At 41.1% G+C, this 25,310-nt stretch overlaps 1 protein-coding gene across 1 annotated transcript in view; it reads left to right on the top strand.

The window, feature by feature from the left end:
• Window positions 1–25,310, top strand: part of gpc1.S (glypican 1 S homeolog) — a 57,975-nt gene that overhangs the window by 18,088 nt on the left and 14,577 nt on the right. The window contains exons 2-3 of the mRNA XM_018265853.2: window positions 22,491–22,649; window positions 23,376–23,767. Coding sequence (XP_018121342.1) covers window positions 22,491–22,649; window positions 23,376–23,767 — 551 coding nt within the window. The remainder of the gene's footprint in view (window positions 1–22,490; window positions 22,650–23,375; window positions 23,768–25,310) is intronic.

The following is a 25,310-nucleotide window of genomic DNA, read 5'->3' as shown; positions in this document are numbered from 1 at the left end:
CAAACTTGGACTTTAACCAAAAGCTTTCTCCTTGTTCCAGACCTGCCCTTTGGGAGCCGATATGAAAATAACAGTGGCACCGTAAAAAATAAAGACAAATTGATACATCATATTTAAAGTTAATATTAAAGTAACCAACCCTTTTAAACCCAAAAGTACTCTATAAACTTGCCGGAAGAAGGATTCATGTGCGAGTACCAGGGCTTGTCATATAACTGGTTTGTCTGTCTTTGGGGTGCTGCTTTGTGGGGGTTTAATCAGCCATGTGTACCATTAGCCTTAGGCTTCTGATTCACTGTCTGATTCACTGTCTTGCCCTCTGGTTCACATAGTTATCGCTTGGCAATCATTTCCCTTTCAACTTGTTGGTGTGAGCAAGTACAATCTTGCCCTAAAAACTTCACAAATAACTCAGTATTCTGGGCAGATTAGGTGCAATCGAGATTTTCTGTTTTTGCTGTCGGCTGCGGAAATTTAAAGGTGACATTCCCAATTAGCAAAGACATTCTTCCTTGAAGTGCTTCTTTCCCTTGTATAGGCAATGCCTTAAATATGTCCCCTGGAGAAGCCAGACTGTGTTCTTCCTCCTGCAACATAGTATAACTGCTTAAGGGAAGGTAAAGAGGAGCCATTGGTATAAGCCCAGGATGGGGTATAATGGTGCCATAACTAGAAGTTACTTGACTGCAGGAATAAGACATTGTTTATAATCTTACATAGAAACTGCAGAAGTTTGTGCCTCACTGGGCCCATCATACTTCCCACCCAAGCAGTCGCAGGGTTTTCTTCCTCTATAGACATTCCCATGGGTACAGCTTTATCATGCTCTGTCTGATCTATAGTACCTGTCTAACATGATGTAACCTTGTGTAAGTAATGCATCACTGCACCACAGGGCACAGTTAAAAAAATAGATATAGCCAACTTGCATAGATAGATAGATACTGTAGATAGATAGATACTGTAGATAGATAGATACTGTATATAGATAGATAGATAGATAGATAGATAGATAGATAGATAGATAGATAGACACTGTAGATAGATAGATAGATAGATAGATAGACCGATAGACAGATAGATAGACCGATAGACAGATAGATAGACCGATAGACAGATAGATAGACAGATAGATAGATAGATAGACAGATAGACAGACAGACAGACAGACAGACAGACAGATAGATACTGTAGATAGATACGATAGATAGATACGATAGATAGATACGATAGATATGATAGATAGATAGATATGATAGATAGATATGATAGATAGATATGATAGATATGATAGATAGATAGATAGATAGATAGATAGATAGATAGATAGATAGATAGATAGATAGATCATAGATAGATAGATAGATAGATATGATAGATAGATATGATAGATAGATATGATAGATAGATATGATAGATAGATACGATAGATATGATAGATAGATATGATAGATATGATAGATAGATAGATAGATAGATAGATAGATAGATAGATAGATAGATAGATAGATAGATAGATAGATATGATAGATAGATAGATATGATAGATAGATATGATAGATAGATATGATAGATAGATATGATAGATAGATACGATAGATATGATAGATAGATAAGATAGATAGATAGATAGATAGATATGATAGATAGATAAGATAGATAGATAGATACTGTAGATAGATAGATACTGTAGATAGATACTGTAGATAGATAGACAGACTGATAGACAAATACATAGACAGATAATAGATAGATGATAGATAGATAGATAGATAGATAGATAGATAGATAGATAGATAGATAGATACAGCATCATATTTCCCCCTTGAATGGTTATTTCTTATTTGTACAAGTCTAAGGATAATTAAACCCATCCCTATTGTTCAAACCCTCTAATTGCTATTCCATGATGGGTATTGCCAGAAACCATTGTTTTATTGTCCTAAGAAAGTCCCAGATAGGATAATAATATCCTATTAATCCCCTATTCCTAGCAACTTGGTTTTCATGATTTATTTCTTCTGCCTTTCATATGGGGGTCACTGACCCCCAACAGCCAAAAACCATTGCTCTGTGAGGTTACTATTGTATTGTTATTGTTCCTTTGTGTTACTTTCTTCCTGTGCATGTCCTCTACTATTCATACTATTCCCATCTCTCTTTCAAAGCAATGCCTGGTTGCTAGACTAAATTATACTCTGAGCTTTGACAGGGTATTTGGCTGGAGGGTTTATGGGCAGACATGTGTGTATTTTACACTGTGGTTGTCAAGATGTTTCAGCACCCAGTATCCTCTGTTGGTGCTCTCTATTAACCATTGTGCAATATAAAGCTGTTTAATTAATACAAATCATCAACTTTAAGGTGGATATGAGCCATTGTAGGCATGTGCCTGGCCCAGACGGAAATCCTCATATTGTTTGTTATAACAGTATTTTAATTGTTGCTAAATGTGTGTAATTGATGGGCTGGGCCACATTGTAGTTGATTAATTAGAGTTTTTTTTCGCCTCATTCCCCTATGAATCTATCTGGGTGCGTTAGTGCCTCTCTCTTGTTCCCGTGCATTTCAGGCATCTCGCATTCCTCCCCACCCCTGCTACACGACCAGCGTCCTTTCACTCCTCATTTCAAACAGTTCTATGACAATTATTCTGTATTTCCAGAAATGTCTGGGAGGGTTTCTTTATGGATGAAGTGATGAAAGACTGGCAGAAAGGCTTTTGAAGTCTTCCAGTGTGAGCTAATGGTTGTCTGCAAGGCAGGGAGCTGCAGAATGGTGGGTGAGGTCATGGAAATCAATTGGAAATGCAATTTGTGATATAATAGAGAAGCCGAGCCCTGAGTTATGGGTCATATTTATGGATCCCAGGAGCAGCTAATTATTAGTGCGTCTATAATCCCACTATGTTTTAGGTAATAAAATACAAAAGGCTAAGTATTCAATCCATAAACGAGAAGGAGAGAGAGAGAAGCAAGTTGGCCTTGCGAGAGATGCTGGACAGAGAGACATCTGTGCCATCTTCCATCCATGACTTGCTGTCTAGGGTTTTCTGGATCAATGTTTTTCACTGGAAATCACAAATAGAACAAGGTATTTATACAGCGAGGCTGTTTTATTAATGAGAGACTCTCCTGAGAACCATTAAGTGCAGAGGCTGAAATTATGGGATTTTAATAGGCAAGCTCTCTAATAAGCGAAATCTAATAACTGATTACGGTTTGGCTTCTGAGGCACAAACGGTAATGATTTGGGGTAGGGTTGCTTTCTAGTAAGATACATTTAGCTGTAATGGAACAAGTCTTTGTGTGCCAAATAGTATCGTATTTTTTATCCAAACAGTGAAATCAATGGCTTGGTTGGCAAAAATCAGCAGCATGGGGTATGGTACAATGAGGAAGGAAAGTTTAAAGGGGCAAAGAAGTTGTTTTTCTGTGACTCAATTAAGGATGCACCAATTCCACTTTTTTGGGATTTGGCCTTCAGCGAAATCCCGAACCAAGGGGCCGATTTACTAAAGGGCGAAGTGGCTAACATTTAGCCAGCGTTGCCACCCACATGGACATAGACGATTCACGAACAGGCGTAGGCGCCAATTCGCTAGACAACGGGACCATCGCTAGCGTTCATGCGCACTCTATCGCCAGGCGACTCACATCATATCCTGTGTGATTAAAATACATTAAAGTTCCAAAAACGCTGGCGACTTTTCCTTTTTTAAGCGGGATTGCCTGCAAAGGTCCTAACTAACTTTTTTGGGTAACCGGTTTTCTCCATACATTTTATAACATATAGAACATTCATTTGACAGTGGGCTCATGTGTAAGGCATTATATTAACTCTCTTAAACCATTTGCAGCAACATTTATAATAAAGACGTCCATACAACTTTAAAATACCCCACCCTATGCAAATTGACCTAAGCGCAAAATCACTAGCGAAGTTTCGCTAGGCGCAAATGAATGCTATCGCATCTCCTCTATGAAATGCTTGCACAGCCAAAGTAACGCTAGTGAAAAGTCGCCAGCATTTGACTCCTGGGAGAAAACTTTGCACTTTAGTGAATTAGTGTATTTGTAGCACATTTGCACCTGGCGAAGTGACGCGATGGGTGCGAAGCTGACGGTGGCGAAAATTAGCCGTTAGTGAATCTGACCCCAAATCTGAACCATAGTTTGCATATGCAAATTAGGCCATGGAAGGTATAATGATACATTTTTTAAATATCCTTGTTTGTATGATGAAAAGTCATGTCCTTTTTATTATTTGGACTTGGTTCGACCAAGCACTTGGATTTGGCTGAAATCTGCTGAAAAAGGCTAAATCTTGACCATATCCCAAACTGAATCCTGGATTCATTGTATCTCTAGATTCAGGGTGCAAGAATGATTTCAAGTATATCTACAACAGCAACTACATTTTTCACTCTAGAGCTCAGTCTAATTGATCTTCAAGCTGAACTTTCAAGTGTATCAGGAGAGCAAATGTCATTCTCCCCAAATCTCATCCTTCAGTCTAAGCCCCCTTGCCACTTTAGGATGTGTTACTTCAAAAGCAGAGAGAATATTAATGATTTAGGAAGTGTCCAGCATGTATAAGTATATGATATAATCTCTCCTATTGGGAGTTGCCCATTGGTAGCCTCGGTAAACCATCATTTTACAACCTCCCGGGTATATTTTTATGGTTTATTTTGTACCTATAGTATATGTGCAGCTGACTTGTACCTAGCGAATAGCCAGGGTAGGACTGGACCAATGGGGCACCAGGAAAAAAACCTGGTGGGCCCCCCTGACCCAGATGTGGGTGGTTAATGTCCTTCCTGGATCGCAGGTGCAAAGGACGGAAGTCAACAGGTATGTACGGCAGGGGAGTCAGGGGAGGGTTGAGGCCTCTGGATGAGTTCAAAGGACATGTGGGGGCCCCTGTGGAGGCAGCCCCAATGGGCCCTGGCCCCCTAGTCCGTTCCTGTGAATAGAATGCTATTGCCATTAATGGCACTTACTGGAGGTGATGCCGTTTACACTGGCTCCAAATCTGTACATTACTACCTGCAATTACTTTGGAATTTTGGAACAATAACAGCATTTTGGGTAAAACATGTGGCAGTTTAATTTGATATTTTGCAGTAGTCAGTTTACTTTTGTACACTCATATTTCTGATCTCAGGTCCTTTTTTTAAAACCAGAATAATAAAACCATATAGTAAAACCATATAGTATAGTATATAGTATAGCATATAATATTGTTTTACTGTCATTGTAGTGTTCTGTTACTACAGTATAATGCATCTCCAACTTAAATTTATATAGGTAATAACATACCCCTGTTGTAAAATATATGCCAATTATAAGAAGGAGCTCCATGACCTATATGATATCACGAGTGCTTTTATGCAGTTCATGGAGTTCCAAGGTAACGTCCCATTTCTTTATATTTTGTAATATGGGGTTCCTTACATGTTTCAATGAGCCATGTGACACAAATGACATCACTAAGTATTGTTTATAACTGATGACATCACTAAGCACCATTTCTAAGCATGCATGTTGCAGATTACCTCTATATATAGCCCTTGTGACTTCAGCTGGGAGAAAAGAAATTAGAGGTCATCTTGCCATTCTTGCATATACTGTATTATTACAAAGTTCTGGTGTCCCTTATTAACTAACTCGGGGATTCTTCTGTGGGTATATTTGAGTTCAGTGCTGTTCTCTAAATGTTCTAGAATTATTCTATAGTCATGGAAACTGGCTGAGCTGGTTTAACTTCTTTATACAGATATGGGACCTGTTATCCAGAATCCTCTGGACCTGGGGTTTTCCGGATAAGGGGTCTTTCCCTAAATGTGTCTTCTGTTATCTACTAAAAAATCATTTGCCTCAAATAAAGATTCATTTTATCATATTTTGAATCATTATTGTATTATTAGGAAATCATTTTTAAATATCGGAATAATTTGGATAAAATGGAGTCTATGGGAGACTGCCTTCCCGTAATGCGGAGCTTTCTGGATTATGGATTTCCTGGATAAAGGATTCCATACCTATACCCCATGAAAGAGGTTAGAAATGATAGGTCTGCTAGGTAACGGAATGAGGGGTATAGCCCCTTGCTAGACAATGCTGCTGTCTATAAACTTATTTTCAAACGCATGGGTTCATGTCAATGCTTATGCACTGCACTTTGGATCATGTTCAAAATAGACTTCAATCAATGCTCAATGCATTATTTTTAATCGTCTGCACAATCCCCCTAACCCCAACACCATCTAATTTACTCGGCTGACCTCTTTATTTGGCATTGTCATACAGCATCCCTCCCTCGTTCTGCATTAAAAAAAAAAAAAGAACGTTTCCTTCCTGTTCTTTGTCAGGTCGGTGCCAGTTTCTATAATATCATTCTCTCTTTTGTATCGAAGAGGGCCAAGTTCAAGTGAAAACGCCGTATACAATAAACGCTCCTCTCCCTCAGGGCCCCCTCTTGCCTGTTATTTATGTTGTGAGAAGCCGAGTGTGTGAAGCATTTTCAATGCATCGTCGTCTGGTGGAGAGAACATTCCATGGGAACCCAACACGTTGCTACTTGAAGGCTTCCAAATACCGAACAAAAGCCATTAACTAGGGATGTAGCGAACGTCGGAAAAAAAGTTCGCGAACATATTCGCGAACTTGCGCAAAAATGCGAGCGGTTCGCGAACGGTTCGCGAACCCCATAGACTTCAATGGGAAGGCGAACTTTAACATCTAGAAAAGACATTTCTGGCCAGAAAAATGATTTTAAAGTTGTTTAAAGGGTGCAACGACCTGGACAGTGGCATGCCAGAGGGGGATCAAGGGCAAAAATGTATCTGAAAAATCTGCCTGTGTGTGCTTGGAAGAGATAGTGTAGGGGGAGAGCTGTTAGTGATTTCAGGGACAGATGATAGTAAGCTTGCTGGCTAGTAATCTGCTTGATACTGCTCTGTATTGGAGGGACAGAAGTCTGCAGGGATTTGAGGGACATTTTAGCTTAGGTAGCTTTGCTGGCTAGTAATCTACTGTTCTCTTTAAACAACTGCCATACGTTGACCTTGTAGGCATTGTTTGCCCAGTTTTTTTGGACGCAGCCACTGAAGCACAGTTGCCAGAAAAAATATGCCATATAAATGCTGAAAATAGTCATTTTTCGCCATACGTTGACCTTGTAGACATTGTTTGCCCAGTTTTTTTGGACGCAGCCACTGAAGCACAGTTGCCAGAAAAATTATGCCATATAAATGCTGAAAATATAAATTTTTTTGGTTGCAGCCACTGAAGCACAGAGGCCAGAAAAATTATGCCATATACAGTGGTGTGAAAAACTATTTGCCCCCTTCCTGATTTCTTATTCTTTTGCATGTTTGTCACACAAAATGTTTCTGATCATCAAACACATTTAACTATTAGTCAAAGATAACACAAGTAAACACAAAATGCAGTTTTTAAATGAGGGTTTTTATTATTTAGGGAGAAAAGAAATCCAAACCTGTGTGAAAAAGTAATTGCCCCCTGAACCTAATAACTGGTTGGGCCACCCTTAGCAGCAATAACTGCAATCAAGCGTTTGCGATAACTTGCAACGAGACTTTTACAGCGCTCTGGAGGAATTTTGGCCCACTCATCTTTGCAGAATTGTTGTAATTCAGCCTTATTTGAGGGTTTTCTAGCATGAACCGCCTTTTTAAGGTCATGCCACAACATCTCAATAGGATTCAGGTCAGGACTTTGACTAGGCCACTCCAAAGTCTTCATTTTGGTTTTTTTCAGCCATTCAGAGGTGGATTTGCTGGTGTGTTTTGGGTCATTGTCCTGCTGCAGCACCCAAGATCGCTTCAGCTTGAGTTGACGAACAGATGGCCGGACATTCTCCTTCAGGATTTTTTGGTAGACAGTAGAATTCATGGTTCCATCTATCACAGCAAGTCTTCCAGGTCCTGAAGCAGCAAAACAACCCCAGACCATCACACTACCACCACCATATTTTACTGTTGGTATGATGTTCTTTTTCTGAAATGCTGTGTTACTTTTACGCCAGATGTAACGGGACGCGCACCTTCCAAAAAGTTCAACTTTTGTCTCGTCGGTCCACAAGGTATTTTCCCAAAAGTCTTGACAATCATTGAGATGTTTTTTAGCAAAATTGAGACGAGCCTTAATGTTCTTTTTGCTTAAAAGTGGTTTGCGCCTTGGAAATCTGCCATGCAGGCCGTTTTTGCCCAGTCTCTTTCTTATGGTGGATTCGTGAACACTGACCTTAATTGAGGCAAGTGAGGCCTGCAGTTCTTTAGATGTTGTCCTGGGGTCTTTTGTGGCCTCTTGGATGAGTTGTCTCTGCGCTCTTGGGGTAATTTTGGTCGGCCGGCCACTCCTGGGAAGGTTCACCACTGTTCCATGTTTTTGCCATTTGTGGATAATGGCTCTCACTGTGGTTTGCTGGAGTCCCAAAGCTTTAGAAATGGCTTTATAACCTTTGAAATTGAACTCAGGTGTGATAACCACAGTTAAGTTATTTTTTAACAAGGGGGGCAATCACTTTTTCACACAGGCCCATGTAGATTTGGAGTTTTTTTTCTCCCTTAATAACGTAAACCTTCATTTAAAAACTGCATTTTGTGTTCAATTATGTTATCTTTGACTAATAGTTAACGGTTTTTGATGAGCAGAAACATTTAAGTGTGACAAACATGCAAAAGAATAAGAAATCAGGAAGGGGGCAAATAGTTTTTCACACCACTGTAAATGCAGAAAATATGCATTTTTTTGGTCGCAGCCACTGAAGCACAGTTGCCAGAAAAATTATGCCATATAAATGCTGAAAATATAAATTTTTTTGGTTGCAGCCACTGAAGCACAGAGGCCAGAAAAATTATGCCATATAAATGCAGAAAATATGCATTTTTTGGTCGCAGCCACTGAAGCACAGTTGCCAGAAAAAATATGCCATATAAATGCTGAAAATAGTCATTTTTTGCCATATACGTTGAGTCAACGTATGGCAAAAAATTACTATTTTCAGCATTTATATGGCATATTTTTTCTGGCCTCTGTGCTTCAGTGGCTGCGGCCAAAAAAACTGGGCAAACAATGCCTACAAGGTCAACGTCGTTGACCTTGTAGGCATTGTTTGCCCAGTTTTTTTGGCCGCAGCCACTGAAGCACAGAGGCCAGAAAAAATATGCCATATAAATGCTGAAAATAGTAATTTTTTTGGTCGCAGCCACTGAAGCACAGTTGCCAGAAAAATTATGCCATATAAATGCTGAAAATATAAATTTTTTTGGTTGCAGCCACTGAAGCACAGAGGCCAGAAAAATTATGCCATATAAATGCTGAAAATATAAATTTTTTGGTTGCAGCCACTGAAGCACAGAGGCCAGAAAAATTATGCCATATAAATGCAGAAAATATGCATTTTTTTGGTCGCAGCCACTGAAGCACAGTTGCCAGAAAAATTATGCCATATAAATGCAGAAAATATGCATTTTTTTGGACGCAGCCACTGAAGCACAGTTGCCAGAAAAAATATGCCATATAAATGCTGAAAATAGTCATTTTTTGCCATACGTTGACCTTGTAGACATTGTTTGCCCAGTTTTTTTGGTTGCAGCCACTGAAGCACAGAGGCCAGAAAAAATTAAACCAGTAGGGTTTGCACCCTAGTTTGTAACGGTGGCGGAGGGAGGAGGAGGACGCTAAAGGACAGCTGTGTGTGGAGTCATGAGGCTTGAAGAGAAGGACAGCTGCATAGAAGTCAGAACAAGTCTTCCGGCGTGCAGTAACCCTCCGAGATCCACCCCTCATTCATTTTAATAAAGGTCAGGTAATCGACACTTTGTGACCTAGGCGAGTTCTCTTCTCAGTTACAATCCCTCCTGCTGCACTGAAGGTCCTTTCTGAGAGCACACTTGAGGCTGGGCAAGACAAGAGGTTCATGGCAAATTGTGACAGCTCTGGCCACAGATCAAGCCTGCGCACCCAGTAGTCCAGGGGTTCATCGCTCCTCAGAGTGTCGATATCTGCAGTTAATGCCAGGTAGTCCGCTACCTGCCGGTCGAGGCGTTCTTTGAGGGTGGATCCAGAAGGGTTGTGGCGCTGCCTTGGACAGAAAAACATTTGCATGTCTGACGTTACAGACTGGCCAAAGGGCTTTGTCCTTGCAGGTGTGCTCGTGGCAGGATTACTGGCACCTCTGCCCCTGGAATGTTGATGAGTTCCTGAAGTGACATCACCCTTAAAAGCATTGTACAACATGTTTTGCAGGCTGGTTTGTAAATGCCGCATCTTTTCGGACTTGTGGTATGTTGGTAACATTTCTGACACTTTATGCTTGTACCGAGGGTCTAGTAGCGTTGCGACCCAGTACAGGTCCTTCTCCTTAAGCCTCTTGATACGGGGGTCCTTCAACAGGCATGACAGCATGAAAGACCCCATTCTCACAAGGTTGGATGCAGAGCTATCCATCTCCGCTTCCTCATTATCAAGGACTGCATCATCCACGGTCTCCTCCCCCCAGCCACGTACAAGACCAGGGGTCCCCAAAAGGTCACCACTAGCCCCCTGGGAAGCCTGCTCCTGTTGGTCCTCCTCCTCCTCCTCCACAAAGCCACCTTCCTCCTCTGACTCCACTTCTGGCACCTCTCCCTGCGTTGCAGCAGGTGCCTGGGTTCGTTCTGGTGATTCCGACCAGAAATCGTGCGCTTCCAGCTCCTCGTCACGCTGGTCTACAGCCTCATCTGTCACTCGTCGCACGGCACGCTCCAGGAAGAAAGCGAAGGGTATTAGGTCGCTGATGGTGCCTTCGGTGCGACTGACCATATTTGTCACCTCTTCAAAAGGTCGCATGAGCCTGCAGGCATCGCGCATAAGCACCCAGTAACGGGGGAAAAAAATCCCCAGCTGTGCAGATCCAGTCCTACCACCCAGTTCAAAAAGGTACTCGTTGACGGCCCTTTGTTGTTGCAGCAGACGTTCCAACATAAGGAGCGTTGAATTCCAGCGAGTCTGGCTGTCAGAAATCAAACGCCTGACTGGCATGTTGTAGCGCTGCTGAATGTCAGCAAGGCGTGCCATGGCTGTGTAGGAACGTCTGAAATGGGCCGACACCTTTCTGGACTGGGTGAGAACGTCCTGGAATCCTGGGTACTTGGAGACAAAACGTTGGACTATTAAATTTAACACATGTGCCATGCAGGGCACATGTGTTAAATTGCCTAGTCTTAACGCTGCCAACAGATTGCTTCCATTGTCACACACCACTTTTCCGATCTGCAGTTGGTGTGGGGTCAGCCACCGATCGGCCTGTGACTGCAGAGATGACAGGAGTACAGATCCGGTATGGTTTTTGCTTTCCAGGCACGTCATCCCCAAGACAGCGTGACAACGGCGTACCTGGCACGTCGAATAGCCTAGGGGGAGCTGGGGGTGCACAGGTGTGGAGGAGGAGAAGGAGGACCCAGCAGCAGAGTAAGAAGAAGAAGAAGACGAGGTAGAGAGCGATGGAGGAGTAGAGGTGGTGGCAGAACCGCGTGCAATCCGTGGCGGTGACACCAACTCCACTGTTGTTGTTGAGCTACCCATTCCCTGCTTCCCAGCCATTACCAAGTTCACCCAGTGGGCAGTGTAGGTGACATACCTGCCCTGACCATGCTTGGAGGACCATGCGTCAGTAGTCATATGGACCTTTGGCCCAACACTAAGTGACAGAGATGCGGTAACTTGGCTCTGCACATGTTGGTACAGGTGTGGTATTCCCTTTTTAGAAAAAAAATTGCGGCTGGGTACCTTCCACTGCGGTGTCCCAATTGCTACAAATTTGCGGAAGGCCTCAGAGTCCACCAGCTGGTATGGTAAAAGCTGGCGGGCTAAGAGTGCAGACAAGCCAGCTGTCAGACGCCGGGCAAGGGGGTGACAGTCAGACATTGGCTTCTTACGCTCAAACATGGCCTTCACAGAAACTTGGCTGGTGGCAGATGACTGGGAATGGGAACAGGTGGTCAAGGTGGAAGGCGGAGTGGAGGGTGGTTCAGACGGGTCAAGGAGAGCAGAGGTAGAGCAGTAAGATGCTGGACCAGAAGGAGTGTGGCTTTTAGTTTGCCTGTTGCCTTTGAGGTGTTGCTCCCAAAGTGCTTTGTGCTTGCCGCTCATGTGCCTTCGCATAGAAGTTGTACCTATGTGGCTGTTGGGCTTACCAAGGCTCAGTTTCTGACTGCACTCATTGCAAATTACAATGCTTTTGTCAGAGGCACACACATTAAAAAAATCCCACACTGCTGACTTTTTGGAAGTGTGCGATCTGGCGGTAACAGTAGAAGTTGGCGGAGTTGGCGGTATTGGCGGCAATGGCGGGTGCGTTGGCCGGCTGAACACAGGTGCCGATACATGTTGTTGCCCTGCTGATCCCTGCGGGCTGTCCTCCCTGCTTCTTCTAAGTCTTATTCTCCTACTGCCTCTCTGACTCTCCGTCTCTCCATCTGAACTACCCTCCTCTTGCTCTCTTCTACTAGGCACCCACAAAACATCAATCTCCTCATCATCATTCTCCTCAGATGCATCAATTTCTTCTGACACATCACAGAAGGAAGCAGCAGCAGGGACCTCCTCCTCATCACTCATTATGTCCATCTCTATCGTGTTCTCTGCCAGAATTAAATCTGGTGTAAGGTCCTCATCTCCTTCATCTTCTTCTGGCAATAATGGTTGCGCATTACTCAGTTCAAGAAACTCATTGGAAAATAACTCCTCTGACCCCAGTGAAGAAGGGGCACCGGTGGTGGAGGAAGTGTTACGTGGGGTGGCCATAGCAGTGGAGGATGAGGAGGATGTTGTGGTAAAGTTAGAAACGGTAGAGGATGGGGTGTGCTGTGTAAGCCAGTCAACTACCTCTTCAGCATTTTGGGAGTTCAGGGTCATTGGCTTTTTAAAACTGGGAAATTTGCTAGGGCCACAGGATTGCATAGCAGCACGGCCCCTAGCACGGCCTCTGCGTGGCGGCCTGCCTTTGCCTGGCATTATTTTTAAAAAAACAACAACAACAACAAAAACTCAGTTGGTTTTTCTGGAAACGATAATACACACAGCTAGATGGCGGGTTGAAGAAAACACTGTGCAAATAATGCCTACAAAGTCAACGTATACACTACTACAGCGGTGGATACGGATTACGTAAAATATATGAATGCTGCTTGAAAAAAAGTAACTCAAGTGGTTTTTCTAGAGACGATAATATTATCAATATTTAGACAAAATGTGAACAAGGTCACACAGCTCGATGGCGGGTTGAAGAAAACAGTGTGCAAATAATGCCTACAAGGTCAACGTATACACTACTACAGCGGTGGATACGGATTACGTAAAATATATGAATGCTGCTTGAAAAAAAGTAACTCAAGTGGTTTTTCTAGAGACGATAATATTATCAATATTTAGACAAAATGTGAACAAGCTCACACAGCTCGATGGCGGGTTGAAGAAAACAGTGTGCAAATAATGCCTACAAGGTCAACGTATACACTACTACAGCGGTGGATACGGATTACGTAAAATATATGAATGCTGCTTGAAAAAAAGTAACTCAAGTGGTTTTTCTAGAGACGATAATATTATCAATATTTAGACAAAATGTGAACAAGCTCACACAGCTCGATGGCGGGTTGAAGAAAACACTGTGCAAATAATGCCTACAAGGCCAACGTATACACTACTACAGCGGTGGATACGGATTACGTAAAATATATGAATGCTGCTTGAAAAAAGTGACTCCGGTGTTTTTTCTGGAGACGGTAATATTATGGATATTTAGACAGAATGGGAACAAGGTCACACAGCTCGATGGCGGGTTGAAGAAAACAGTGTGCAAATAATGCCTACAAGGCCAACGTATACACTACTACAGCGGTGGATACGGATTACGTAAAATATATGAATGCTGCTTGAAAAAAAGTAACTCAAGTGGTTTTTCTAGAGACGATAATATTATCAATATTTAGACAAAATGTGAACAAGCTCACACAGCTCGATGGCGGGTTGAAGAAAACAGTGTGGCAAATAATGCCTACAAGGTCAACGTATACACTACTACAGCGGTGGATACGGATTACGTAAAATATATGAATGCTGCTTGAAAAAAAGTAACTCAAGTGGTTTTTTCTAGAGACGATAATATTATCAATATTTAGACAAAATGTGAACAAGCTCACACAGCTCGATGGCGGGTTGAAGAAAACACTGTGGCAAATAATGCCTACAAGGCCAACGTATACACTACTACAGCGGTGGATACGGATTACGTAAAATATATGAATGCTGCTTGAAAAAAGTGACTCCGGTGTTTTTTCTGGAGACGGTAATATTATGGATATTTAGACAGAATGGGAACAAGGTCACACAGCTCGATGGCGGGTTGAAGAAAACAGTGTGCAAATAATGCCTACAAGGCCAACGTATACACTACTACAGCGGTGGATACGGATTACGTAAAATATATGAATGCTGCTTGAAAAAAGTGACTCCGGTGTTTTTTCTGGAGACGGTAATATTATGGATATTTAGACAGAATGGGAACAAGGTCACACAGCTCGATGGCGGGTTGAAGAAAACAGTGTGCAAATAATGCCTACAAGGTCAACGTATACACTACTACAGCGGTGGATACGGATTACGTAAAATATATGAATGCTGCTTGAAAAAAAGTAACTCAAGTGGTTTTTCTAGAGACGATAATATTATCAATATTTAGACAAAATGTGAACAAGCTCACACAGCTCGATGGCGGGTTGAAGAAAACACTGTGCAAATAATGCCTACAAGGCCAACGTATACACTACTACAGCGGTGGATACGGATTACGTAAAATATATGAATGCTGCTTGAAAAAAGTGACTCCGGTGTTTTTTCTGGAGACGGTAATATTATGGATATTTAGACAGAATGGGAACAAGGTCACACAGCTCGATGGCGGGTTGAAGAAAACAGTGTGCAAATAATGCCTACAAGGCCAACGTATACACTACTACAGCGGTGGATACGGATTACGTAAAATATATTATGGCTGCTTGAAAAAAGTGACTCCGGTGTTTTTTCTGGAGACGGTAATATTATGGATATTTAGACAGAATGTGAACAAGGTCACACAGCTCGATGGCGGGTTGAAGAAAACAGTGTGCAAATAATGCCTACAAGGCAAATAATGCCTAAAAGGTCAACTTATACACTACTACAGCGGTAGTAAAATAAAAAAAAGTAAAATAAAAAAAAAATGAATATTAAAAAAAAAAATTAAAGTTGGTGCTGCTGAACTACTAGGAGCAGCAGATTAGCACACCAGTCCCACTCCCCAACACTGCTAGACTAATAGCACTGGGCTCTTATAGTAGTAGTAGTAGTAGTAGTAGTAAAACAACAAAAAAATAAATAAAAGCAGTCCTTACAAGGACTACTGTTATTGCAGCAGTCAGCAGATGAGATCAGAAGCAGGACAGCTGCCCACTGCAGCTACATACAGAGCACTGCAGTAGAAGGTAGATTACTAGCCAGCAAAGCTACCTAAGCTAAAATGTCCCTCAAACCCCTGCAGACTTCTGTCCCTCCAATAACAGAGCAGTATCAAAACGATTACTAGCCAGCAAACTTTCAACTGTCCCTGAAATCACTAACAGGCAGCAGCTCTCTCCCTACACTATCTCTTCAGCACACACAGGCAGAGTGAAAAAACGCTGCAGGGCTTCGGTTTTTATAGGGAAGGGGAGTGGTCCAGGGGAGAGCTTCCTGATTGGCTGCCATGTACTTGCTGGTCTGGGGTGAGAGGGCAAAAAAAAGCGCCAACAATGGCGAACCCAAAATGGCGAACGTCGCGCGACGTTCGCGAACTTCCGGCGAGCGCGAACACCCGATGTTCGCGCGAACAAGTTCGCCGGCGAACAGTTCGCGACATCTCTACCATTAACCACTTTTACTCTCCCACCAATCAGCTGTATATAGATTCACCCCTCTAAAGTCATGTGACCTTACAGCTCTGGACCTGGAATATATTAAGGGGCAGATTTAGCAAAGAACTCATCACAGAAAAACGCACCCACATTCTATTCTTTCCTATGGGAATTTAATCGTTTATTTATGAATGGGTGAAAGTTACATTTCACTAAATATTAAAGGGGACCCGTCGCCCAAAAAAATTATTCAAAATCCTATTTTATCTCATTAGTCAAGCAAAATTAACTTTAATTACACTATATAAATTATTTGAATCCTTCAGTCTGGGATTTGAAAATGATAGCAGGCAGGAGCCATTTTGTGGACACTGTTATTAAGGCAAGCCTTGCATCATCTCAGAATATCTGGGTGACAGGTCCACTTTAAATACACTTTCGAAAAATCCCATAGGAATGAATAGAAAGTGGGCGAAATGTACCTCTTTTGTAATCCGTATATGCAAGCTGCTCTATCTCTGAACCTACGAAGCTCCGGAGCCTTGTACAATAGTATGATTTCACTTCCATGCTTAATTACACGTACCAGGGTGTTCTTAATTGATTGCTGCCCAATTAAAAGCAATTCTGCTTTCTGTTTATGTCGATAGACTCACAACAATCGTCTCTGCAGCTTTTACCGTCCCTCGGGGACTTACCTCTTGTTAACAGTTCTTTGAACAAACTTGGAAATGTGCAGTTGTAAGGGAAGGAAACAGCGCAGACTAATGCTTCTGTGTCGATAGATTGATAGGAACACATCAATAGTTACGGTTCATCTGCCGAGGGGCTATATCTGGCCAGGAGACATATTCCTTTTGTGTCAATCAGACATGTTCAGAGATTAACAAGGTAGTGGATGATAAACTTTTAGTTTTATATTAATTTGAATAGTATTTCTCTGTGTATATATATATATATATATATATATATATATATATATATATATATATATATATATATATATATATAAATATATATATATATAAATAATATTCGGGAGCTCGGCTGCCATACTGCTTGCCTCACCTGATGCACTTGTCACCTGCTGCAATAACAGCATGCAATAAATAGATACAAATTTCCACTCCTCCTTAACATCAGTTTTCTCCCCTGTAAATTATAATTCCTTGGTTGGGTGAAAATATAGGCAGTGGGGGGGGGATATGGGTGAAAATGTAGGCGGTGGGGGGGATATGGGTGAAAATGTAGGCAGTGGGGGGGGGGATATACTTTGAATATACTCTGTTCTAGCCTCACCTGCCAATAATTCTGCAAATACAGTAAACAGTGCAAGGTCTATATGCAGAATTGCACAGTCCTTCCAGTGCCTGTATAATAAGGGGTTGTTCAGCTTCAAAACACTTTTTTTCAGTTCAATTGTTTTCAGAAATAAAGAGTTTTTTCAATTACCTTCCATTTTTTATTTGTTACCGTTTTTCCAAAATCTAAGTATAAAGTTTAATGTCCCTATCTCTGGCGTTTGAGTCTGGCAGCTCAGTAATTCAGGCGCTGATTCTGAACTGTTACAATTTTGCAACATTTATTTGATACAAGTCTCAACAGTATCTGTGGAATATTAGCAACTATTGTATCAATTCTAAAAGCTGCCTTAAATGAAACTCAGGGATTCATTTAGTCAAAGAGAAGAAATGTATCAACTAAATGTATCAATTTAGAACAGTTTAAGGGTCGGAGACCCCCCTCCCCAGAGATGCTTTAGAAGGTGAAAAAAGACACTTTACACTTCAATATTAGCAAACAGTCACAAATAGAAAATAGAAAGTAATTGGGAAAGTCTTTATTTCTGGTGAACTATCCGAAACCAACTTAACTGAAAAAAAGTGTTGGAAGGTGAACAACCCCTTTAAGTAGGGATGCACCAAATCCATGATTTTGGGATTCGGTCGAATCCATTGTGAAAAATGAGGTCGAATACTGAATCAAATCCTAATTTGCATATACCAATTAGAGTAAGGAGGACCGCACATGCAGCTTGTTTGTGGGACGAAAAGTCCTGTGATTTTAAGGATTCAGATTCGTTTAGGCAAGGCGAATCTGAATCCTGCAGAAAAAGGCTGAATCCTGGCCGAATACAGATCTCAATCCTGAATTCGGTGCATTCCTACTTCCGGCACCAAGTCAAGGAGGCACCCAAGGCAAATAGCTCTTGATAACACATGGAAGGGGGGCTTGAAAAAAATTGCCAGCACAAAGATCCTACAGGACCTCCCTGTCAGTTACCCTGGACCTAAAGTAGGGGTAAGCAACACCCCACCATTACGCCCTAAGGCACAACAGTGGGGAGGTGCAAGGCATGTACCTCTTCTGCCAAACCCTAGTTCCAATAATAAAAAGATTCCCGGGGTCTCCCTTTCTTTGCCTGCTCCAAAAAACTCCTACGAGTATAGTAAACCAAACTTCCTTCAAATAACACGGATTCAGCTCTAAAACAGCTTAAGGAAACAAGCAGTATAGAAAAATTTGTGAAATATAGTGTAGTATGTTTGCAACTCCTTTTTGGTCTGTTTAGCTGACTTTCCAAAATTTCAGATGGTCAGGGTTCACATATACACCGCACTTATGTGGCTCACATGCATGTTAACTTCAGGATACCACGTGTGGTTTTGGTGGATACTGACTAGCGTTTAGTATTAGTATATGCCCATCAAGATTAACTTAATTCTGGTCAGCATAAACGATCCCACGATGTAGAATTGTAGCAAGGTTTCCAGCATTGTAATTTCCCCAGTCACTAGTCCAGTCTGCCGCGTGTTTCCCTTCTGGGTGCCTGCTGATGGCGTCAGGTGCTCGCTCCTTGCTTTGCCTGACGCGTTTCGTCGGTGACCCGACTTCCTCAGATGCCTCAATTGAAACACTGCGCATGTTATGCTCCTCATAAGGGGGATCGTTGTCATGTTCATGCGTCTAGTCTTTTTGTATATCGTTGTTACGCTCTTTTTCCATGGCAACCCTCCCATCTTTATCCAAACATTCAACTTCATGCTCCACATTATTTCAAACTACATTTGACATGAATTATAATCTATCTAACATCAATCATTTCGTATATGAGTATAACGAACTAATCAAATCGAAATAGAAAATGCAAGAAAGAAAAAAGAATGATATCTCAAACGAATTCATCCATTGACATATAAAACTGATTAAATGACATGGTAGTTTCTAAAAATCTTAAAACCAATTTTTTCATGTATTTAAAAATGTATTTATTGCTTATCAAGTTATGATTTGTGAATTCGTTTTCCTATCATTCTATTTTTAGGTTGACACATCGTATTGAGCAATAACAAATACACAATTATTTTAAATCCGACTATATGTCTGGAAATTCCCTCCACTTTTCACTTTTTATAAAAATTCCCTAATCAGCATGCCTTACACATGGGGGGCAGGGATAGAAACCAGCCCATTCCTCTACTTTATGTTCCTTTTTTATGACTTCTGTCTCTATAAGATTTCTTGTTAAAATTTCCTTTAATTCCTCAATTGCTTTTTCAATTCCTCATCATACTTTCCAATGTTTTATAACGATTCTCTCTATTCCTCTTGCTAGGGGATTATATGTTGTTGACGAACCCCTAATTCCAGCTCTGACTAAGGCAAATAAGCCCAGGGCAGGCTTCATGAGCATCAGAGTTGAGCAGCTAACAAAGAAAGCTGAGCAGAAGAAGAACATTGTATAAAAATATATATTTTAAAACAGATATTTGAAAACATTATGATATCAACCATAAAAGCTCATGTAGAAGCGCTTCACTGTCTGCAAAGAGCACTTTTCAGATCCAATTTGCTATGTTTTTGCCCTAAATTCCAGCGTATTTCTGTAAATCCAAAGCAAAACGCGGCAAGCATTTTCAGAGTGGAGAATTACCTCAATTACTGCGAGAATTACCGCACTTCGCATACTAGTCACCAGAGCAGGCTGGGCAAATGGGCATTTTCTCCAATTGGTACCACTGTGTCTGCTATAATGCTCCTTCACTATACAGCCTGACCGATGGCAAGTCAAAGCTGGTATTATAAAGAATGTGCCATTGTTATTATGAGGGTGACATTTATTTGAAACGATAATGCAGGTATAAAGAGGGGCCATTGTAAATGAAAGCTGTGGCATTCTTTAAAAAAAAAGAGTATTTGTCTCCTTTAATTAATAGTATTGAAGAATCCAAAGGTCAAACGAGGTGGGCTGTTGAATTCCATGTTTCTAGAATAAATTTATCTCGTAGCTCTGATTTAATATATCATTAGGGTTTAATAACCTGCTGGTGTAATGATATTGTGCTGAGTTCTCCTGCCGATACCGATGGTAGGGAAGATCTTACACTGGATCAACGAACACTGACGTACTGACTCTTGTAGATAATTGCCCTCCAATAATGTGTGAGGGACAAGCGCTTGAATTGGGTTTGATTTTTCTCCAATTGACAAAAAAGCACTGAAGCGCCCGTGAGAGAACGAATGTCTTTGTGATGACAAACTGTCTGAAGGGAAATTGAAATCAACACATCTCTGTAGGTGGATTTAATTAAATGGAGAGAAAATGAATGTGCTCCATTTAAGCAGCAAAATGAACCTTAATCACTGAGCAAACCTGCAGTGTAAGTATAAAGCAATTATAGTGAGTATATATATATATATATATATATATATATATATATATATATACATATACATATACATATACATATATATAGGCCACACAGGAGGGAATATGTAACATGCCTATCAGAGTTGGAAGAGTTACATTCCCTGCTGAGGCACCAAAAATAACTATCTAGCCTTCTCTTTGGCATCATGAGAATCATTTTAATACCTTTCTTCTCTCTTGCCAACGCAGCCCAACTTAGTGGTGCAGATATTCCGATGCATCACATATTCAAGGGGCAAACGGAAATAGAATCAGACGTCAGTTGAGCCCACGAGCATGCTAGGAGCCATATATATCCTTCAGGGGTCCTTATTACCCTTCACGAGTTATCCCTGTTCTGTAGGCTTGCCCTTGAACAGTATAATCTTATGCTATAGTAAGCAGGATGCCTAATGAAATCACACTACAAGTCACTCACTTTTTTAAAGAACTGATCAAAAGGAATGTTAAATGTGTAGCCAACTACATTTCCCATCATCCTTATTGGGGCTCATTTATAAACACTGGGCAAATTTGCACCTGGGCAGTTACCCATAGCAACCAATCAGTGGCTTTTTACAGGCAGCTGTCGGTTGAACAATGAAAGCAAACATGTTATTGGTTGCCATAGGTTACTAAATATAGACACAAATTGATTCATTTCAATGCTAGTAATTGTGTTTTCCCTTTAAAATCCATTAGATCATTTCATGCAGTATTCATTAGCCACGGGACGAATCGTGATAAATATATAGAGATGACATAGCGAGCCAGATGAGTGAGAAATTATACTGTAAGAGGTTTTTCAAGGATTAATTGAAAAGTCAATGTAGAAATGGCCAGGCTTAGTGCTCAAAACCCACCTGAGTATTCAGGCCACAAGCCCCACCAGAAATCATGTGCAGACAAAGCTTTTGGTGGCAAAACCAAAGGATTTAGACCCTGTGTCTGTATCATGATGATGGACAGAGACTCAAAAGTATTTCCATGGACTGTCCCAGAAAATTCATGTAAATGGATTGAAATGAGAACACACAGTATCCTGCTAGTCATTCAGAAAATGTTATAGAGGCTGGTACCATATGGAACAGGATTTAGAAGGGAACGAGAGACTGTATACTAGAATGGAGATGTCTCACTTGTCTTCTTCATTTCAAATGCTTGATTTTATATTCAGGAAAATCACTTTTATCTAGGAGTCAGGCTTCTATGCCTACCGGTGAATTTTAATGTAATATACTGGTTTTCCTTGGGTTCCAGACCCTGTTGAAATAAAGACTTTGTGGAACTGTCACATGTCCCATCATAATGTTGAGCTGTCTGGAGTTCTACAGGTCTGGGGCCCCAATCACAGCTTAAAGAAAGAGATAAAATAATAGTCTACAATTATCTTGATATGAAGAACATGTAGTGTGTGAAACCCAACAGGACTGAGGTCTACATCACCTCAATGGTGGAGTAAAAGTGGAATTCAAGGAGCCCTAATTCCAATTGTTTGAATTGAGAAGTTTTGTCTTTTGCACATGTCATAAATTGAAAGTGCCTTTAGCAAAGTGCACCAATTTGGCAGAACCTCTTACAAAAGTAAGTAGTTGCTGTAAGTTACTTGACGTTATTAATACTAATTGTATTGGTTCATAATGTCAAACACTGAAAAATGGAGTTGTTGGAAACACTTACTCCAATATTCTGGTTAAATAATGTGAAACTGGCATTGAAATATTTATTTGCCAGTAGATGATTTTATGGCATAAGCATGTTTCCCCAATTTTGTAATTGGATTTTGAGAGAGAATCTTATATAAGACTCTCATCAGATGGAAATTTAAAAAAGTTTTTTTTCCCTCTCTCTATACAGGAGAGCATCTGAGGATCTGCCCTCAAGGTTACACCTGCTGCACCTCAGAGATGGAGGAGAACTTTGCCAATATAAGCAGAGTGGAGTTTGAATCCAAACTACGGGAATCCAGTGCTTCTATTCAGAGGCTGCTCACCACGCAGCACAGGAACTTTGACAGTAAGAACTTACTGCTTGCAATGCTCAGTATTAGGTTTTAGAAAAGCCAACCCCCCCTGTCTGTTAAGGCAAAACAAAGCTATGAAGGGCTACCTCAGTATTTTGATCATTTTTATATTCCATTTTCTGATTTAGCTCATATGTTAATGTAATTTAAAAATAGCCATTTGCAGGTTGGAGGAAATTCTTGCGGCTCAATCCCTCAAACAAGAAATAGATTAATCAAATTTTCAAATATGGCTCACCCAGTGCAAAATTGGACCTGGGTGTAAAAACCCCAGGTCTATCACATGCAGGTGAAGCCGTAATTTATCAAAAGCATAAGGTGAAAGCCAAAATGTATAGATTATCGCAGTGAGTCAACCACACTCACCAATGGCATCTGGTAGCTCGGTGCAGCGCCCCGAACCTGTAGCTTGGGGATTAATGACAACAATGGCAGAAAATGGACACGCACTCCAGGAGCCAGTCAGTGCCGATAAAATAATCTTAATTCAAGAGAGCTAAAACAATGGTCCTAACGCGTTTCGTATCCGAAGATACTTAATCATAGGTACCTATGATTAAGTATCTTCGGATACGAAACGCGTTATGGTATCTCTGTAGAACAGTAATATGTCTCTGAACTATTACGATATATCTGTGTTGTAAAACCAGCAGTTCTGGATGCAATAGGGAGGTCAATGGGTATTCACACTCATCTCAGAACTGTAATTCTTTCTCTAGGCTACTTCCAGGACTTGCTGAATACATCAGAGCGGGTTCTTCAAGAAAGCTTCCCTAGCCAATATGGAGATCTTTACAGCCAAAATAGCAAGATATTCAGAGACTTGTACTCAGAACTGCGTCAGTATTACAGAGGCTCCGGCATTAACCTGGAGGAGGCCTTGGCCGAATTCTGGAGCCGCCTGCTGGAGCGTGTGTTCAAAGCACAGCACACACAGTACTCCTTCTCTGAGGAGTATATGGACTGTTTAGTGAAGCAATATGAGCAGCTCAAGCCCTTTGGAGACACCCCACGAGAGGTGAAGCTTAAAGCAGCCCGAGCATTTATTGCAGCCAGATCCTTTGTGCAAGGACTCAATGCTGCTGCTGATGTTGTCAGGAAAGCCAACCAGGTAAGTCACCATAGTGTGTAGCAATCCCTGGCACAAAACTGGGCTATTGTGTGCCTTATAATAAATCCCATACTTCTGCTCCCAGGATCATGAATAACCACATATGCAACTAGTCATATTTAAGTTCATACTTACAGGATGTAATGCTTAAAAAGTTGTATGTCTACATGTACACTATATGACCCAAAGCATGCAGATACCCCTTCTAAATTACAATCAGCCATTATTGCAGACACAGCTGTCACACAATGACATTCTTGACAATTCTATTTTTCTTACTTTGTGGCAACAGCTTGGGGAAGCATCTTTCCTGTTTTTGCCCTACAAACCCCCCCCCCCCCATGCACAAATTAAGGATTATACTGAATGGGTTTGCTGAGATGGGAGTGGAAGAATTGGATTGCACAAAACCCTAATCTGAACCCACCTGAAAACCTGTAGGATCAATGGGATGCTCAGCCAGGCCTGATTCACATCATGAGTTTCCAACCTCACTAATGCTCTTGTGGCTGAATGGAAGCAAATCCCACCAACAATGTTCTTACATCTAGTGGAAAGCCTTCCCAGAAAAGCAGAGGCTGTTATAGCAGCAAAGGGAGGATCAACTTCATGATATTCCCCTTGGTTTTGTAATGGGATTTTGAACAGGCAAGTGTCCACATACTTTTGGCCATATAGTTGTGTAGGTGCAAGTTTTGTACCTACAACATATATTACTTTGCCTTTGCTTATTATAAGTAAGATTGGGGAAACATTGTATCATAATGAAATGTTTCCTAGATTTTCATTGTTGTAATACTATTGTGACATTATTTCCTCTGCAATTCCTTAAAAGAGAACTAAATCCTAACTAATGAAACAGGCTAGAAATGTTGTACATTGTGTTTTGGGCTTCTGTACCAGCCCAAGGCAACCATAGCCCTTTAGCAGTAAAGATATGTGCCCCCAAAGATGCCCCAGTATCTCCCCATCTTCTTTTCTGCTGATTCACTGCACATGCTCTGTGCTGCTGTCACTTACTGCTGTCATATAGCTTAGGGACCCACTCACAATATACAGTACACATAGAATAGAAATGTCACAATATAAGGCTGATTAGTAATTAATACAGATAATTACTACATGGCAGCACAGAAACCAGTGCAATTAGCATCATAATTAAATAATCAGCCCTGTAGCATCATCTTATATTACAGGCCAAACTCATTTTCTGCTTGATAATTTGCGACAACCCCTAAGCTTAGCTTCTCAACAGCTGCTCAGAGCCCATTGAGCATGTGCGTGTCACAGACAGTTTCCAAGTCTGAAGTCCTGGATCATTGCTGCTATTGAGAAGCTGAAATTTTAGGCTGGTGCAATAAATTCAGTATATACAATATGGCATTTTTAACCATATACACTTTTAGGGTTTAGTTCTCCTTTAAATTCCTAAAAACAAGTAAGGTTTCAATATATATTAGCCACTGACCATGCTGTTGTCTCAGCACAACCTCAGGGACCCTGTCAGAACAGAGAAAACACACATCCATCACAACGACAATTG

The sequence above is a fragment of the Xenopus laevis genome, chromosome 5S, assembly GCF_017654675.1.
Source record: "Xenopus laevis strain J_2021 chromosome 5S, Xenopus_laevis_v10.1, whole genome shotgun sequence".
Lineage (NCBI taxonomy): Eukaryota > Metazoa > Chordata > Amphibia > Anura > Pipidae > Xenopus > Xenopus laevis.
Note: the sequence above shows the minus strand (reverse complement) of the source record. Positions and strands in the feature narration are given on the sequence as shown.